The 18177-nt window shown below is 44.6% G+C and overlaps 1 protein-coding gene across 21 annotated transcripts in view; it reads right to left on the bottom strand.

Moving 5' to 3' along the window:
• The window catches only part of Ten-a (Teneurin-a transmembrane protein), a 782863-nt gene that overhangs the window by 73573 nt on the left and 691113 nt on the right, over nt 1–18177 (bottom strand). For 13 of the 21 annotated variants that reach the window (XM_076447158.1, XM_076447169.1, XM_076447161.1 and 10 more), the window contains one exon: nt 5262–5297. The exons of the other annotated variants lie outside the window; for them this stretch is intronic. In XM_076447158.1, coding sequence (XP_076303273.1) covers nt 5262–5297 — 36 coding nt within the window. The remainder of the gene's footprint in view (nt 1–5261; nt 5298–18177) is intronic. 21 annotated transcript variants of the gene reach the window in all.

An 18177-nucleotide genomic window follows, 5' to 3' on the forward strand; every position in this document is an offset into this window, starting at 1 on the left:
TCCGCCTCGGACATACCAAACAAATTAACCAACATTATATTCTATACATAAATTTTTTTAAAAGCCTTGCAATTAGATCTCTTCATAAAATTATTTCGTGTTTGCTCCTTTTTATTCCTTACCCGGAACATTGTGAATTAATTAAAAATGTTTCATCTTGAAAGCAACGCGGCAATTAACCAAATTATTTTCTGCGTACACAGTTTTTGAAGAAATTATGCATCGGTTATTCCCCCATTTCAGTCTACTTTATGTTTCACATCTTAGCTGGTACAATTATGTACATAGAGTTTTTGTTCTTCATTGTTTCAGAAAGTTTATGTCCTTCGCAGTGTTAACAAATAGAATGAAACGCGTTGTTTGTGTTTGATTATTTCACAGATACAACTGACATTTGTCTCCGAAAGTGTAAATTCGCGCAAACTCCGCCACCCGACCGATAACACACTCTTTCCATAATTATGAGCGCGAGGGCCGGGTGATTAATCGTAAAAACGTGCAAATAAAACGAAAGTGGGGCAAGAAGGCAGTAACAATACCAACGAAGAAAGCAGCTGCGGCCGCTGTCGAGCATTTAAAGTGTCCGTAGATAAAAAGCCGAGTAACACGGCCAGCCCGGGCACGAATCGATTAATTTCACTTGCCGGCTGACTGCGTGGCGTTCATTAATTACGTTGTTCGCGGGGATTCCTTCGCGAGTCTAATAAATTCGAATTCGGCTCGGGACGAGGCGAGTTGTCGCCCGACGCGTCCTGGGAAAGACGACACCTCGACGTCTTTTAATAATTATGTTCGGTGATTACGCTTAATAGAGATTACTCGGCGTTTTATCGGGGCTGCGAGGCGCGCCCTTTTGTAATTCTGCCTCCTGCTGTTTAATAATTCTTCCGAAACGTTTACGATCGCGACGTTTGCCTTGAATATCAATTTTATTGGAAGCGTCAAGAAAATTTTTAACGTCCACAATCCTGGATTTTCTGCATTTTTCTCTCAGAGTTTCTTAAAAATGTTCGTTCACGTCAGAACGATGGAAAAACAACATTGTAAACGTATTAGAACAATTTGAGAATATTCTCACAGTATTTTGGATTTGGTAAAATCGTTGATAAAAAAACGTTTATTAAAATTATTAAGAAAATAAACAAATTTCAAGTATGCTTTTGTCGAGGGAAATTTTTGCGGAATCATGCTCCAGCATAAAGCAAATGTCGTTGGACGGGTCCGGCGACCGGGACACAGTGTCCCCACAATTACGATAATTCGCGGCGATTGCTAAATCGTCAATTACACGGAGTACAAACATTCCGGGAACGCGGATCGATCCAATGAACGTTTCCCTCCTGAAACTCAAAGGTTTACTACGTCCTCGTCCGTGGTACACGCGCGCGATCGGCCAAGTACACAATATTCGCGACCAGAGCTTTCAAGTTAATTTAACACCAGCTCGTCGAAACCATCGTGGAAACGAGACGGAGGAGAACGAGAGAGAAAGAGAGAGGACCAATCGTTTAGACGTGTACAACCGGATCGATAAGGAACTTCGAATTCAGCCTGCACCCCCACCCCTCACTCTCTCTCTCGCTCTCGTCGCTATTGGAAAATCGAGAGCTGCGAGTCTATTTATTTATTCGCCTATTTAGAAATGGACGCGATTAATTCCGCAGTGTTATTGATTTACACCGTGGTAACGAAGTCAATGTAATTGTAATTAATATTCATTCGTTGCTCCATCCATTTGGAACAGACTGCCGTGTGCAAATTTGAGGTTCAACAGCCTGGTTTTTCCTCGTGTTCAGTTGCAGACGATACGGACATTGCAATTTTTTATCGGTAATTTTTAAATTGTTCTGTTGTGGGAGCCACCCCTTCAATTTAAAGGATATCCCGAAAATATTGTATTTCCTTGAAAAGGGTGATCCCCAACAATTTTTATAGTTAAATGGTCGAAGTGTTCGTGAACGTTTCGCAAAGCTTCGACCGAAATCGAGCAACCAGATTATACGAATTTCTTTTAGAGATTATCGCGGTGACTGTTAGTAATAACGCGATGCGAAACGATAAGAAAGTGGGTCTGATTTCCCCGGGCACTCAACCACGTTGGCTGCAAGATGGAGGTTAACACGATGGAGCGCACACAATTACAGTTATTACTTCGGTTAACTGAATTTCGTCTTGCCTAGTCTACTCTAATAATGGATTAGCGTGCCCGTGACGAAACAAGAACTGTTTTGATTCGAACCTGGAGGAACTTTAATCTTCATCTGTCACGGAGACACTTGGTCAACGTTGCATTTGTGTGGCAGAGTCTCTTGTTCGTTTACTTGTTCCGTCCCCTTTTTATGTCCGTGGATTCGTTTTCTCTTCGCCTTTATTTCATCTTCTTTTGATTTTCTCATTTTCCTTTATTTCATTCTCCCTTCATCTTTTCATTTTCTTTATTTAGTGAGCTTGCTATCCGATTATTACATAGCGAACTGTCAAGTATATTTCTTCACGAACTCGCATGAATAAAATTTGGATCTTGCTTATTATAACATCGTGCAAGTTTTGTTGTATGTCACAGACTGAAGCAGCAATTTTAATTTTGGTTCGTGTTGTACATTTTTATAAACTAAATTAAACTATTTAACTGCTTAATATCGAAACGCTTAACACTCGGAAGACATCGCAACGGGTTCAAATATGCCGGGCTGATCCCCAAAAATCATCCCCTAAATCCGGCAGCGGCGGATACCGATATCCCCGAATCCATAAATTTATCGCGTTTACATATGTCCCAATTTTGTCGACCTCCATCCCCTGGCTGTCTCCAATAATACCACGGTTGATCGAGCATCGTTCCCGAGCGAAAATTCCACGGCCCATCCCCTCAAACATACTGGGTGTCCCATCCGACTAGAACACCTCAAATATCTTATCATCAATAATACAAGAGAATATCTTCGCGAAACATGGCTAGATTTAAAGGGAGAAATATCGTGGCAAGAAAAAATTGTTCACAAAGTCACACTTTGAGATCATTAATATTTTTTTAGAGACTGTATGTTTTTGTTATTGTCACATGGTAAGCAAGGTTATGGCGAACCCGATGACCTCGATATTTTGACCTTCGACAATTGGTGTATTACAGAATCGTTTTGACTTTAGTCTGTATATTTTTTAACCCTCAAACGTTCCTTAGAAATAGTTCATAAAAGAATGTTCGAAACAAAGGGTTAAGTTTGCGAACTACATTGCGATGTATACTCTTCAGCTTAGTTACTCGAAGTGATTTTATGGTACCCAGACCAGCGGAGAATGTTTTGTTGTCATTATAGAGAATGAGGAACTCACCGTAGGCGTGACGGGTTCGGAAAAGGGGTCCAGCCGCAGTATTGTCAACAGATCACGACAGCCTTAACAAGTTGAATAACGACTGGCGTTTTAGCCACTAAATTATCATCGAACCCCTCTCTCTCTCTCTCTCTCTCTCTCCCCAGCGATCACCGGTCGGAATGAATGGCTCGTGACACAGAAGAAAGCTACTCTCGACTATAAATAGATAAACACGCTGCTGGGTACCAGTTCAGAACAGGATGGGGTTGGAATCCGTGGTCGGAAGTTACAGTAAAAGCTCGCTGGATCAAGTGATTTTCGAGTTGGTCGCGAGCTATGGGGGAGGCGTGATCGTGACACTTATGGTGCCTGGTAAAATTAGTTTACGCCAGGCATGATCGAGCGAAACACATGGCTGCAAAGGTGAACCGTTTAAATTGCTATTTCAGCGAGCTTTGAGAACTGAGGAATCCCCTTTCCGAAAAGATGCATGAGCACCCGTCAAAGAAGCGACAGATTGAAATACATTTCTGATGAAATAAAATGGCAGGCTAATATTTTACCTTAAAAATAAATTCTGTTTGTCTCCGTGAATTGCGAAATACCTTCGTTAGAAATTTCGACATTGTGTAACTAGTCTAGCATTTAGAATTACACTTTCGTATACAGTTGTACAATGTAAAATGTTTTCTTTACCCTCGGAATAAACGTTATTTATTTTGGCGAATTGTGATTTTCGTTGAACGACGTAAAACAATCATTTTCATCCGTAGGCTGAACCAGTGTGTCATTTTCATGGACATGCAATTTAACAATAAGCCAGCAACGTAACTAATAAAAGAAACAGCGGATTATGGCCGAAACACACTTTTGCTAAAATGGAGATTGATGAAAAACGACATTATTTATCCCCACGAACATTTCAGAGCTTTTATAAAAAAAACCAGTACGAAATGTAGTAATTTTCGGTTTTAGTAAACATACGTGTACAGTTGTAGACGGAAACTGTGCATGTACCATTTAAATGAATATTTTGGCAGAGCCAATACCAATAGCAGAAGTAGCGAATTGCGACCGAAATATATTTTCGGTGAACTACAAATTGACTACATCGTTAACTACATAGAGAATTAATTGCATCGATTTTCTTGTACATTGAAGAGAAAAGACAAAATTTGCAAAAAATTCACTGAGGAATGATTATCTGGTTTTTCAGCAAATTTGGGATTTCCGCGTATCTATGGTTCCGCGCAATGTATATTTCATTTCCATTTTGCTCAGGCGCTAAATGCGGGATGCAACAATCCCAGCCCTTGTTAAATCACCCTTTTTCAAAGCCTCGTATTGACAAGCACAAAAGAAATCCTTTAAACTCCGGCGGACCGCGCGGATCCTTCCTATTTATTGCTCTCAAACTGCGCGCGAGCGGCCCGAGCAAGATTTATGACACCTGGAAAACCCGCTCGATCCGTTGCAAATCTATCCGCGGGCAATATTTTACCCGAACATGTACTTTACAGTTTTTTTCCCCGAGAACTTATCCTGGATATCTCGAAATAAGCTTCGGAACGGATCGGTGCCATTTTTTCTCCGGCGCGGCGCACCGTCAGCGACAAACTCGGAAACAATAAACACTGTCTCCGTTACGAAGGAGGACATTTCTCTCCGTCGATAATAAAAATGCATATCGAACGGAGGGAATTCTTTCGAACTGCTCTGGAAACATTTTATTCTGTCAGACAGACTCTAGCTCGAAAATAGTGGCCGATTCGACGCTGTGAAATTAGCGTGATACTTTAAAGAATTCTCGTCTAACTGGCTCGAAAGATACCGAAATCAAAACAATAATTAATTCATTATCTATTAACAAAACTTGAGAATCTCACAATAAAGGGATGGCTAAGCTAATGTTAATCATGACTACATTGCCAAAGAAAACTACATACCCATTAACAATCGGACTGCCACCAACCCAGCAACCTCTGAAATTCCATAAAACCAAAATAACTTATTTAATGAAATAAAAACTGCGAAGTTGAGAAGTATGATACTAAGCACTCTTTCAACCTTCGTACATTTTGTAGATCACAATCAAATTTAGTATAAAAAATATATTAACATAAAAATTCATAGTCGAATTTCAGCAGCAATTCACAATTCTCCCATTTCTGGGAGACGCTGCGCTCAAAATGTCAAAAAGTTCAAAAAGTTCACACTCTGGCTCGTTTATGACCAGGGTTATTTTATTGTTCTCGAAAATTAGACTCGGAAAAATTCAAACTCAAAAGCGAAATTTTCGCCTAGACATAAACGGCCGAGTGCGCCCACGGAGGGTTAGACTCGTTAGATTTATTTTCACTAAAACTTCTCTAAGGATGCATAAAATCTATTAATTATAAAAAAAAATCTTTTGTCCGATGTGGCTACACTTTGAAATGCCGGAAGCCGAAGTGAAGCAGCAGCTGAACGTCAATTCTCTCGTTAGGGAGCGAACCAATGAATCTTTCAATCGTCGTCGTGTCCCGAAATTGATAACAAGAACCCGTTGAAAGCGTGGTGTCCCCGGAAACCGTTTTCCCGAGCGGAAACGCGTCGTCTCGACGCTAATTCCGGCCGGGGCGTCGCGTAAATCAATTCGAACCGTGAGCCCTCTCATTAGCGGCGGCAAGGATATCTCTTCCGCGGGGAGAACCGGAGAAACGTGGAAAGAGGTTCGTTTCGTCCTGCTCGAGATACGAGAGACGAGAGACGAGAGACACGCATACCGTCCGCAACTGGACGCCGATGTGGGGGCGGAGGGCATTGGCGCTCCTCCTGGCGGAAGCACTATTTCAACGTAATTGTCGTTTCATCGTTCCCTCTCGTCCGAGCGGCTCGCATGCCACAACGACGACGACGGAGATTCCGTCTTGGCATCGGCCACCGTACAAATGCACGCACACGATATTATCAACCGGTTACGTCTTTCTCTCTCTTCTACTGTTAGACACCTAGCCAGACGAAATTAACCACGGCTGGGACGCGATGCTGCATACCCGAGCAAGAGACCCTACGCAAAACGACGAGTGACCGGGTATTTACCCACTTCCGGTCCGCCGACACTGTACTTCGAGCCAGAGTCGCCAGATCAGGAGAACTGACTCGAATCGAGGAGAAAAAGTTATCCTCTCTCTGCCAGTACCGGATCAGTCACGTGACATTGTGATGCATGCACGACAGAGATGAAATACGTCACGTGACTGGTCGAAGGGGAAGGTAGAGTGGGGAGACAAGTCTTAATCTGCCGACTGTGGACTTGGTTTCTGTTTTAAAAGAAGATTGTGGAAACTACAGAAAAATTTAAGTACAGTGCCACATCGAATTCGACATACAATCAGTCCAATAAGTATTCGTACACCCTTTAAAACAGAATAACTTTTTCATAATTGTACCAAACGATCTGATTATTTGTAAGCAATTAGAAGCATTGGTTTACTAGATGACTGATTTACGAATTGATCAGGTTACATGCAAAAATAAAGAAAAAAACATTTTTTAAAACTTTTTTATTTGGGTCCCTAATGAAAATTTAAAATAAATATGTTGTAGATCTATTTTAGTTATACACATGCTGAAAAACATATATTTTAAATTTTTATTAAGGGCCCACGTAAAAAAGTTCTAAAAAGTGCCTTTTTTATTTTTGCATGCAACCTTGTCAATTGTAATTTTTAGAAAATATTTTTTGCACATCATTCAGTAAACCAATGGCTCTAATTGTTTACAAAACATCAGGTCATTTGGTATAATTATAAAAATTTGTAGGGTGTACGAATACTTATTGGACTGACCGTACGTACTACATAATATTATTGAAAGATGAAATACATTCTCATTCAGTTTCATCTCAAATAATCTTTAAAGAATACACATAAAGCTTTCTCCCGCACAAAGCGACAAAACGTTTTCTTATCGATCAATCTGAGAACAGCAAATTACCATAAATCTCCAAACTCGCTACATCCAAACGCTCGGTCGGAAGGCCCGATAACAACGTCCGCGAGAAAAAATGAGCGTGACTGGTAGTTATAAAGCCTTCTTTCGCGCCGTTCGCGTTCAACGCAAAACGCCGATAATTTTTCTAGCGTGTTCCGGAGCAATCACAGTGCATTATAATTTTTTGTACATAAAAGATCGAGAGCCTGTGTGTGACCACTAATATTTCCTCAGCGCGCAATCTGTGCAGCCCCCTCTAATCTGACTGGCGATTAACCACAAAATTAGCATTCGATAAAATATCGTTTTCCCTGCGGGTGCATCTTCCCCGAGGGGCTGCGGCGGAAAAAGATTTAATCAAAAGAGAGAAACTGCTCCGCACACGGATCGGAACTGGTTCGGGATCGGATCGCGGACGGAACCTCGCGAATTCTCCAATCTTCTAATCGGAGGAGAGAACCACCTCCTCCATTTTCCACGGTTAAAAGCCGCTCATACACCCTCAGGATACTCCCTCTTAATTGGAAGGAGCCCAGGTGCGAGATAAACCGCGTCCATCTTCGACTTCTATTTCTCGAGCCGCACTTACCGCCTCCGACTCTCATCCTTCGATTTCACACCTACGTTTCATCCCACGTTTCCGGGGCGGAACACCCTTATTCAACGGGAAAAGGAACCACCGAACCTCTGGCTCGCAGACCATCCCTTCCTATTTTTCTCTCAGCTTTCTTAACCCTCGATTCATGTTTGCGACTGCGTAACCCGGTGAGAGGTATTTTACTCATTCCACCTTAATGTGATTGCAGATTTCGAAGCACAATTATATTTATTATTGCACATTCGCTTATAATAGCTTAAAGAAGAAAATGATTAATTATTAAGCTTCCTCTATAGATGTAGTATAGTTACTGAAAAATCTGGAATTTAATATTTATGGAACATAATTTGTTCATTTAAAATTGATTGAGCTCTAAACGGGCAAGAAAACCCGCAGAACTGATTTCTACGAACAGCAAGCGAATTTCCTTGTACTATTTCGGGGGTGTTTACTCGAAAGTCGATTCTCTAAAATTACCCAGGAAAAAAGGATCGATTCCTCAAGCGGCGACAGCGTTGTTCCCTCTTAACCCCGTCAAACCGGTCTCGAAATAAACACGCTGACCTGCAGAGGGTGGCAACAACCCTCGCGGACTCGTGAAGGAGATACACAGGCAAAGAGAGTGACAAGGGGTTCTGAGACGAGCAAGGCCGCCCGGAGATGGAAGTCATGTGGCGAAGGTGTGTACATAGGTGTGTACATAAGGGCCGAAGAGTTATGGCGTACACATGGCTACGTCGCGGCGCCGCGTGACAGATTGGGCGCGAGGGACTAACAAACTCTGCCGGATGTATCCGTCCGCGGACGCCAATTCGTCGATATCGGTCCTCGATCGATTCGCATTGTTACCGACACCGAGCACGCTAAAGTGCCTTCCGCTGACGTTTCCATGTCTCGCTGACCTCGTGCCAATAGGCCTGAGAATTAGGTCTGCCTGGATCCAGATATAGGAAAAGATTTTGCGGCAAAGACGTCATGTCGGAGATTGGTGATAACAATAAAACTAGGTACTTCTTTGCAAGAAGTTAGCCTGGAAGTATACACCTGCTTTCTCGTTTCCTTGACTTCCACACCTTTCTACAACGCTTTCCGCAGAAACAGTCCGCAGTGAAGGGTCACAGCGGCACAAAGACTCTCGATCTCAAACAGCATTAGTCGCATTGTGGGCTAGCGTCGGTGATCACGCACAACGAGATTCGTCATCCCCTGGAGAGGCTATTACAGTCTGCGACAAACAGTACAAAGACCAAGGCGCAAACACACGCAACACAGTGTTCCGCGCACCGGAGCGCCGAGATAAAGGGCTTCGGAACAGTAGCTTCGACCCATTAGCCTCCGGGGCGAAGACGCGGGCCACGGACAATTTCCAGAGATCAATCGGCGGATCAATAGCGCGACCGGGGGGTGGTTTCCTGTTCGTTTTGTCGCGATGGAGGGAGGGGCGAAACGAAGCGTGAAGAACGAGAGCAGTAGCGGGGGCCGGAAAAAAGCTCGGGAACGTCGAGGAAGGTAATTAAGTCCGGGGAGATGTCTCGTTAAGATCGCTGATGAAGACGTTTGTCCGTGCCGGTTCGACGGGGAACTTTCGACCGGGAAAAGGCGAGCGGCGTCGTTTTGTGTTCGTCCAAACCCCCCCTCGCGCAACCCTCTCGCGACGGCTGGCGATAATTTACCGACGCGCTCTCGCAAACAGCCAGAGAGCCCGGAGAGTTCGGAACTTCGAGTGGAAATATAATGTTTCGAGAGGAACGGTCCCCGCGAGTCGTCAGGCTGAGCGGAATAATTCCGCGAGAATTACGTGACCATTCTGCATCGTCACAAACCCCTCTACCCGCGCGCCGTGCAAAACCCTCCGTTTCACCCACGCGCGTTCTCCAACCCCTTCCGATTCTCGGGACAGCGCGCAACGGCGACTCCGTCCAGCGAAACGGAACGGGGTTATTTTCGCGCGGAACGGTAACTTTCCGCTTTTGAGGGTAACTCCGGACTTTGTTCCCGATGTTATTGTTGCGTTCGAAATGGGACGGAAAATAAGTATCGGATTTGCTGTGGAAAAATGCCCCGAGGCGTGACAGGTCGAGGGTTTATTTTGTTTATCGCTCGTGTCCGGAGAGATTCTATTCGGTCCGTAGTAGAAATCATAACAATGCCAAATAGAAAACAACGTTCCAATAGTCTGAAATATTTTACTTCCATCCACAAAATCGCCTAAGATCCACCTTCCGCACCACCCTGACAGATAACTCCACATCCACCGCCTAATCTCCCAATCGTTCCTCCCGCTGCACGAGCAGAACCGTCTCGCTTATTCCGCGACATCTGGAAAAAATATTACGAGGGTGGTCTATCGGGGGCGTCGACTGTATCAGCGAAGATAACAAGGCGGCGGTCCGATCATTCGTAAAGCTGTCACTGCGGCAATATATCAGTATCCTTTTTAGTCGTTACGGTGACACACCCTCCCGAGGCCAAGTATAGTATACACCGCGCGAATAGACAGAGAGAATATGATACTAAACGAGAGACACACACGCGTGCCGGCACACGCTAGCATCCAGGAGTGAGAGAAATAGAGAGAGAGATAGACAGACAGAAACAGAAGATAGAAGAGGCGAGCGTGTACACACGGTTGCGAGCACAAAGCAGCAATACGGAGGCTTTTCGGGGCAACTGCACGGTCGTTAGTTAGTGAGCATTCATCATCGTATTGTTATCGTTAGCCACGGTCTTCACGGTTATTCGAGCCGCCCCATCGAAATCACAATGCGACCAGATGCAGCCTAGAACACGGCGCCGATAGGTTTCCTTCATTGTCCTCTGCCTCGATTCCCTTTCTACTAGCCTCTTTTTTTGTCCCTCTGTCTGCTTGTCTGTCTGTCCGTCCGTCCGTCCGTCCGTTTGTCTCTCGGTCCCAGTACCTCGCGAAAGGGTACACTGTTGTTAGTCGATTTGCCTCGGCCTCGGCAAGAATTTTTCGGGGATTTCATTGACTGGCGAGGGTATGATCAACGACCACCTAACCCCTTCGGATCTAGGTTACAACGGTGGAATCCGGTTCGAGGAACCGGGGCAACCGCGTAAGAGGATTGCCCGGCGGGTAAAAGAACGACAAGAACTTCATCTATATGCCCCGGGGAAGCTTCTGGAGCGGATGTAAATTTATTTGGTTGCTCCGGGATCAATCCTGTCGCCCCGGTGATTTAGACCGGCCCGGTAAAAACCGGCGAACAATGCCGGAAACCCCTGTCCAGGCTAATAATTCCTGCGGCCACGTTTTAACTTCGGCCCAAGAAGAATCCGAAATGAGCGAGAGTCGCCGAGTTACGTATGCAACCTGTTCCAGGCTGATTCAACTTGCCGAAAAGTTAGCTTGCTTTTCCTCGAGTAAAAGGGGGTCGAGGCTCTCTCTCTCTCTCTCTCTTTCTCTCTCTGTCTCTGTTTCTCTCTCGATCTCCTGCTTCGTACTCTTTCCCTTTTCCTCCAGCAGAGACTGAGGGTGCAGCTTTCAAAAGAAACTTCTTTATTTCCGGAGAAAATAAATATTTGACCCGGCCAGACACCGGTTTGACGCGGGGACTCGAATGGCTCCTTTCATTCTTAACGAGCAAGAGCCGAAGGGAGGAGCTGCAGACGCGAACGTTGCCTTCTCGATGATTAATTCGCTTCGCTGCGACCGATGATGGCCCGGCTCAGGCATTTCGGGATGTTGACTTTAGGGGTAAATTTTAAAAAAGGACCCGGCCTCATGAATTTTTGCGCGGAGGGACCATGGCTGCGGAGTCATTTGGACGCCGCTCAGGGAGCGAAGGGGATTCGGGGGATTATGTCAAAATACACTGGCGATTAAAGTTAAAGAGGCGAGCAAAGAATCTTGAATTTAATTTGATAATAAAGGGGGTGGAGTGATAAGTTGTGCAATGAGAATTGTTGTACTTTTGTAAAAATAGATTGCACTGGGTTCATTTTACAGAATCAGGTGTGTACTTTCACAACTCTGAGTTCATTTTCTTCATTCTTTTAATTTTCATCTAAATTCATCTTCGATGAACGAAAAAAACTTCATTTAATGGAAACGTAATAGAATCTGTCTAAATTCCGACGCAAACACAGTACAAACATTTTATCCAAAGTTCGAGCTTCTACAGCCGTACCCAATTTGCTAAATAATGGTTCAAGTGCAAAGCAATTTAAGTTGGTAATCTTATAATCCAGATTCTGGGGACACTCACGAAACTCAGCTCCACAAAACAGTCGTTTCAATTTTTCTTCATAACTGTCCGCCCAAAGTTAGAGCCCCTCTCTATCTATGCATCCAGAAGGCAACCCTTCCGAAACAGACCATTAACATCATTTCCACGCTGCTATAACTTAGACCTTCCCCCAAAAATGTTTGGACATCTTACGACCCTAAACGACGAAGCTTAGTCTGGATCGTGCAATTATATCAAGATAAAAGTCGTCCTCCATTTGTTCCTGGTGCAATTTTGCAGATGGGGCGTGGCAATCAATTTGCCTAAAAATAAATAAATAAAGGAATATTCATAATGATTCGATTTTTACGCAAACTAGCAACCAGCCTGCAAAACGTTACACAAAATCAAACAACCTCCTTCAGCATTTGGAGTAAAACAGACTCGAAGCAAAAGTTCATTAACTGTCTCAACAATTTTTATATCATGTTCCATGGGCCAAGTTCTGCTATGAACGCACAAAAACAACGAGCCACAGATCCCATTAATTAACGTTCCCCGAGCCGGAACTTTTTTTCCAATTTCGTCCAGGTTCTGGAGCAAATTGGCCACAGTGGCGTCGTCCTCGAGAACGGGGTTAATATCGCGCCTCGATTTATCACCTAACAGTGTCCCCGGCCCCGAGAGAATGCCAAATTCGAAAGAGCTCGGGAAAGAAAGAGGGTGAGAGAGAGAGAGAGAGAGAGAGAGCTCGAAGCTCTTGATACCTAGGAAAACCTGAAATATCCCTTGATGCGCCATCATTCGTATTGTATACATTTCATTATTCCCCGGGACGGTGCCGCTTTGAAGTCCTGAAACAGTTCGGTTGGTTTTCTCTCTTTATCTATCCCTCTCCCGATCTCTTTTTCTGCGAATTTCTCTCTTTGGCCGACGGTATTCCATCCCGTTACACGCAGAACGGTATCAGCGGGAACTAGGGCAGACCGGGATACGGGAACACCGGGAAATCCGAATTTAAAAGCGCCCCAGAAAGAGCAGACTCCGGTTCCTCGGGCTTCGCCGGTTTATCCTCGGCTCCTCGTTCCCGCGAAAAAATCAGAAGGAAATGCGCCGCGTACCAGGCGAACGAGATTTCGGCGCGAGAAATATTGCCGAGAATAGGTACCGTGACAACCTCTTTGGCTTTAAATGCGTTACAATCCGACCTCCCACGATAGCCTGATTCGGAAATGTTCGGGCCGACCTGAAATCTTGCCTGTCGCCCTATCCTTGAGACTTTCCGCGAAAATGTCACCCGAACCGGGCCAGCTCTGCATTCAAATGCGCCGGATTCACGATTAGGAGATTTTTATACAAAAACCAAATTTCCTGGAAATTTTCTTCTTCCCTACTTTCCGAATTTTAATGCTTCGCGAAACTAGCCTTCGCGTTGGGTTGGGTCAAAAATATTTTTGATTCAAATTGAGCGATTTTTCTGAAGCGATGTTTTATCTCAGTGTATTCACACGATACAGCAATGAAAAAGTGGTTCATACAAAGATTATTACCTACGATCATGTTCTAGCCGAAAAGACAAATTGTTTGACCAAGAATCACCGTAGAAAGTTTATAATTTTCAAAGACTGACTCGAGTCAGCAAATCCGTCTCGAGAGTCCAATAGCATCGACAACATCTGATAAGGATTATTGCCAATGTAAATGTCGAGCCGGCGACTTCGAGAAGTCAGGCGGATTCGCAGATACTTAAACCGAATCTTATTTCTACAAATCGCAGAAATATTTCCATCGAAGTTCGCGGGATTCCCGTTTTCTTCCTAGTGCTCTGCGAAAAAGTTTTCGCGTCTGTCTCCATTCGGAGCCGGGGTCGCAACGCGGAATTGCTTGCCGGATAGGTTGACAGGATCGATAATTAAGTCTCCTAAGTAGAAACGAAATTTTCGAGGCACCGTCGGACGCGTAAGCCGGAATAGAGAAGAGCCGGTTGAACGGATAATGTTTATCCACATCGAGGGGGTGGAAAGCTTAAGAAGGGGATGGAAGAAGACGGCCTGAAACAGAGAGAGAGAGAGAAAAAAAGAGAAAGGAAGAGGCAGAAAGAGAGAGGATTTTTATTTCAATCCCTCGCCGCGGCTTCCGACAATCTCTTTTCCGGGCTGGATACCATTTTTCCAACTTGTTTTGGACTGTTCCAGGTACGGTCGACGGTCGATGGCCGACCTCGTTGAAACGTCGAATGGATTGACCCAGTTCGCGGTGGGGGCCAAGTAATGCTCGCAGATAATGCGAGAGAGTTTTCTCATTTCTGCGACGCCGTTCTCCAACCCCCCTGCACCGTCTTCCCCTCCCGGCCCCTCTGTGCACTCTTCGGAAGCCAGATAAGGAAAGCTGCCCCCTTCTTAATTTCTGATGTCTTCGCCGGGGCTAGATCCGGCCAAACTTTTTATTGCCACTTATCGCCGTAACCGCGTTTCCGCGAGGCAATAAGCGTCTGCTGATCTGTTTGCTCGCTGATTGTTTGTTATACGTGGCTTTAAGTGGCTCCGTTATATCGGCGGTCGCCACCAGAACATCTCTCTGGCCCATTTAACTCGGTCCTGTACCGTTCTCGTTTCACTCGATGTGTATACTGGGTGTCCCCGTTTCTCCCCCGATTAACTTTACTCGGCAAAGTTAGTAATCATTTTTATTTATTCAGCCCAGAAATCGGTCTTGGCATTCTACTCATTCACCCGTTTTCACTCCTGTCTCCCCATGTCTTCTATTCCTAATTACCTTATATGTATATCCAGCCTATTTATTATGAATTACAAAGAATAACGGTAACATGAACTGTAGTGCAAGGAGTTCATTAAATAATTTGTAATATTTCATTTACATTGTGTACAACATTTTCCTGATCGAATGTGTTGGTGAAGTTTTAAACTACGCCACCCTGTATGTATATGCAACTGCAAGTTCGTTCCGGAAAAATTCAGTTCGCCACGCTGAAAAATGGACACGATTACCGCCTGCGCGACGGTTCTTTAATATTCGCGGAACTTTCGAGTTTAACGCTTTCGGCCGCGTCGTTTAGATAGAGACAGAGAAAGATTGACGAATGGAACGGCAAATGTGATATTGAATGCAATTTGCCCGGGTGAAAAATAAAATACCGTTCGCTTTCGAATGGAACGATGCTCTGACGCTAATGGAATATTTAGGTGATACGATTCTTTGTCTATAGATTGAAAAACTTGATTCGTTGTTCGAGATGCGAAAATGAACTTTTATGGGGCGATCACACCGGTTGGAAAGAATAATTAATATACTGTCGGTATTCAATTCGTTCTGCCTATTTCCGAAATAAATTACTCTTGCAAAGACTTCCGTATAAGACTTCAGGATGTCTTCCGGGGGTAATAAATTTATACGATTTGACTGCTAAAAAATTTCGGAAAGTTCACGTTTCATTTACGGGCGAGGTCGGAGTTCGTAGAACCGAGGATTGGGATAGAGATCGCTTAAACGTCGTGATTTAAGTGTCGCAACTCATCTGATTTCAACTTACCGAAACTCGACTATCGAGACCACAATTCGCGGGATTGGAAGGGCACGAGTCGCAGAATCGTAATTATCCTTGGCAGTAATATTAGGCACGCTCGCAACTCGCGCGACCGTAGTTCGGGACGTCTCAACTGCTCGATCGCAACTCACAGGATTGCAACTATTCCGGCTTGCAACTCGAAGAATTATGGGCATTGGGGCTGCCGGGTATTCCGTGGAAATTTTTGGGATCGTGGGCTGCTTCCAGAGTCATTAGGATGAAAGTTATCCTATCGTTAAACTCCAGATTTCATCCATTCAGAGACGAGCAGGTGCATTTTCGATGTGTGGATTAAAAGAATTTAAGAACATCGATATGTATTATTTTAAGCTTATTGATGTTGTTACAGGTAGAACGATATTTTTACGTGTAACTTTAGCCATGTATGACAGAAATAAAAAGGCGTAGTTTCAAAGGGTGAAAGGATTAAAAGAATTTATGAAAATCAATGCATCATATTCAGCTTATTAACGCTGTTAAAGGAAAAATGGTATTTTTACTTTATCGTTGTTTGTGCAATTTTATCCATTTATTATAGAAATGGAAAGGTGCAATTTCAAAGGGTGGAAGAGTTAAAAGAATTAATGAAAATCAATAAATTATTTTCAGCCTATTGATGCTGTTATAGGAAGAATGATATTTTTACTTCATTCCTATTTGTTGCAATTTTATCCATTTATAAGAAAAGTGAACTGGAGCAATTTCAAAGGGTGAAAAGATTAAAAGAATTGAACGCACCCCATAGCAAATTTGAAAACATTCTGCAGCCGATCGACGTTTCTCCATCGACAAAAGCAGGTTCTATGGTGTTTCGCCGACACCATCTTGTCGGAATCGATTGGCGGGGCCAGTGGTTCGAGAGCAATCGTCGAAAGTCCGTGAATCTAGAAGGATTCCGCCGGTGGAAACCGTGGAATAAATCTTTGCGTCTTCTGGCTGGGAATACCGCTTATCCGGGAATCGAGTTATCGCGATTTCATCGCGCGAGAAAATCGCGACCCACCCCCTAGGACCCCGTAGACCCTAGAATGAACCATTTCGGGGCGAGCCTCGGGCGATGGCGGACGTCTCGGCTGCGATTGAACAAGTTGGAAAGTCGTCCCCGTCTTATTTCGTTTAGATGGAAACGGCTCTGATGCCGGGGATCATTCGCCGAGTGCCTCGCTGTGCATCAGAATACTCGATAAACAGTCGAATTAAGAGGGCGCGCCAGTTCCGAGGACATGTTTCTTTCTCTTAATCTCGCTGCACGTCGAGACGAGGGATTAATGGGCGAACGGGTCTTGAACCTCTGCCAAAAATCGAGTTCGACATTCATTGTGACCATTTGTGGAGATCGATTCCACGCTACGAGTGCTGCTCGTATGTCCTCGTTGAACGTTGTCCATGCGACTTCGGCGAGATTCGGTTATATGATCGTTTGGGCGCTTTGTCGAAATTGGGAAATTATGAAAAAATGATCTAAAATGTGGAAACGACTCACGTTAAACTCCAAGACATAGATGCCAGAACATAATGAAATTCTACCAATTGAATATCTAACATCCAGCAGCCGACTCGCTCCGAAAAATGTGCAACCAACGTTCACCGCGTCCAAAGTAAACGTCAAAACTGAAGAACAGCAGTCTCCTCTATCTACCGAGGCTTATCTGCGGCAGGGCTCCGAAAAATCGGGTCCAGAGAGAGGAATTCGAAGAGATAACGTGGCTGGTCGGTGAAATGGACTCTGGAAGGGCCGAGTGGTTGACTGAAGGTCCCAGAGTAGCGAGTATGGCGTCGCCGGCGGGAGCCCTTTAGCAAAAACTGATATAAAGTAATGGATTTCCAAGGTGTTCGGTAATCACACTCGCATGGTATGGGGTTGTAGGGGGTTGGTTTCGCGACGGTGGGCGTGAACCGGTCTCTAAGACGAAAAAGAAGAAGAAGAAGTAGAGGAAGAAGTGGAAGGCAGACTGGGGGAGGGAAAAGTGGCGGATAGGAGCTGGAGGGACAGTCTGAGAAGTGGCATTACATCTGTCGATATCTCCATCACTTTGCGATAAAATAAAACTACGACGGACCCTCTTCTCTTCGTTTCTTCCCTTCTCTCACCTTGACACTATCCCTCTCTCTAGTTCGACCACTTTTCTTCCTGTTTCTATATACTACCTCCGATCTATCTCCGCCTCTCTCTTCGCCGCCCTCTCTTTCTGTTCATCACCGAGCCCGCGGTCTGTCTTCATCTCCCGGAGTCGACGAAGTAATTACAACTTCGTCGATTAGATCCCATAGAAACTGCCTCGGCGAAGGTGTGTGCATCGATGTGACAGTGCACGCAGTGAAGTTACCCCCGGCGGCTTGGGCTTCGGCATCGGCAGTCAGACGCCAAAATCCAGCAGACGGATTGGCAGCGGTCGTCTTTGCCAGCGAACTTTCCTCGGGGCCAGAAATTGGAAATCTGACCGCGGAAGAAGAAGCGCGAGGATACGATCGCGTGTAATCACGCTGTTTCGATATCGGAGGGCGGAAGATAT

The sequence above is a fragment of the Lasioglossum baleicum genome, chromosome 2 (genome assembly GCF_051020765.1).
Source record: "Lasioglossum baleicum chromosome 2, iyLasBale1, whole genome shotgun sequence".
In the NCBI taxonomy this organism is placed as follows: domain Eukaryota; kingdom Metazoa; phylum Arthropoda; class Insecta; order Hymenoptera; family Halictidae; genus Lasioglossum; species Lasioglossum baleicum.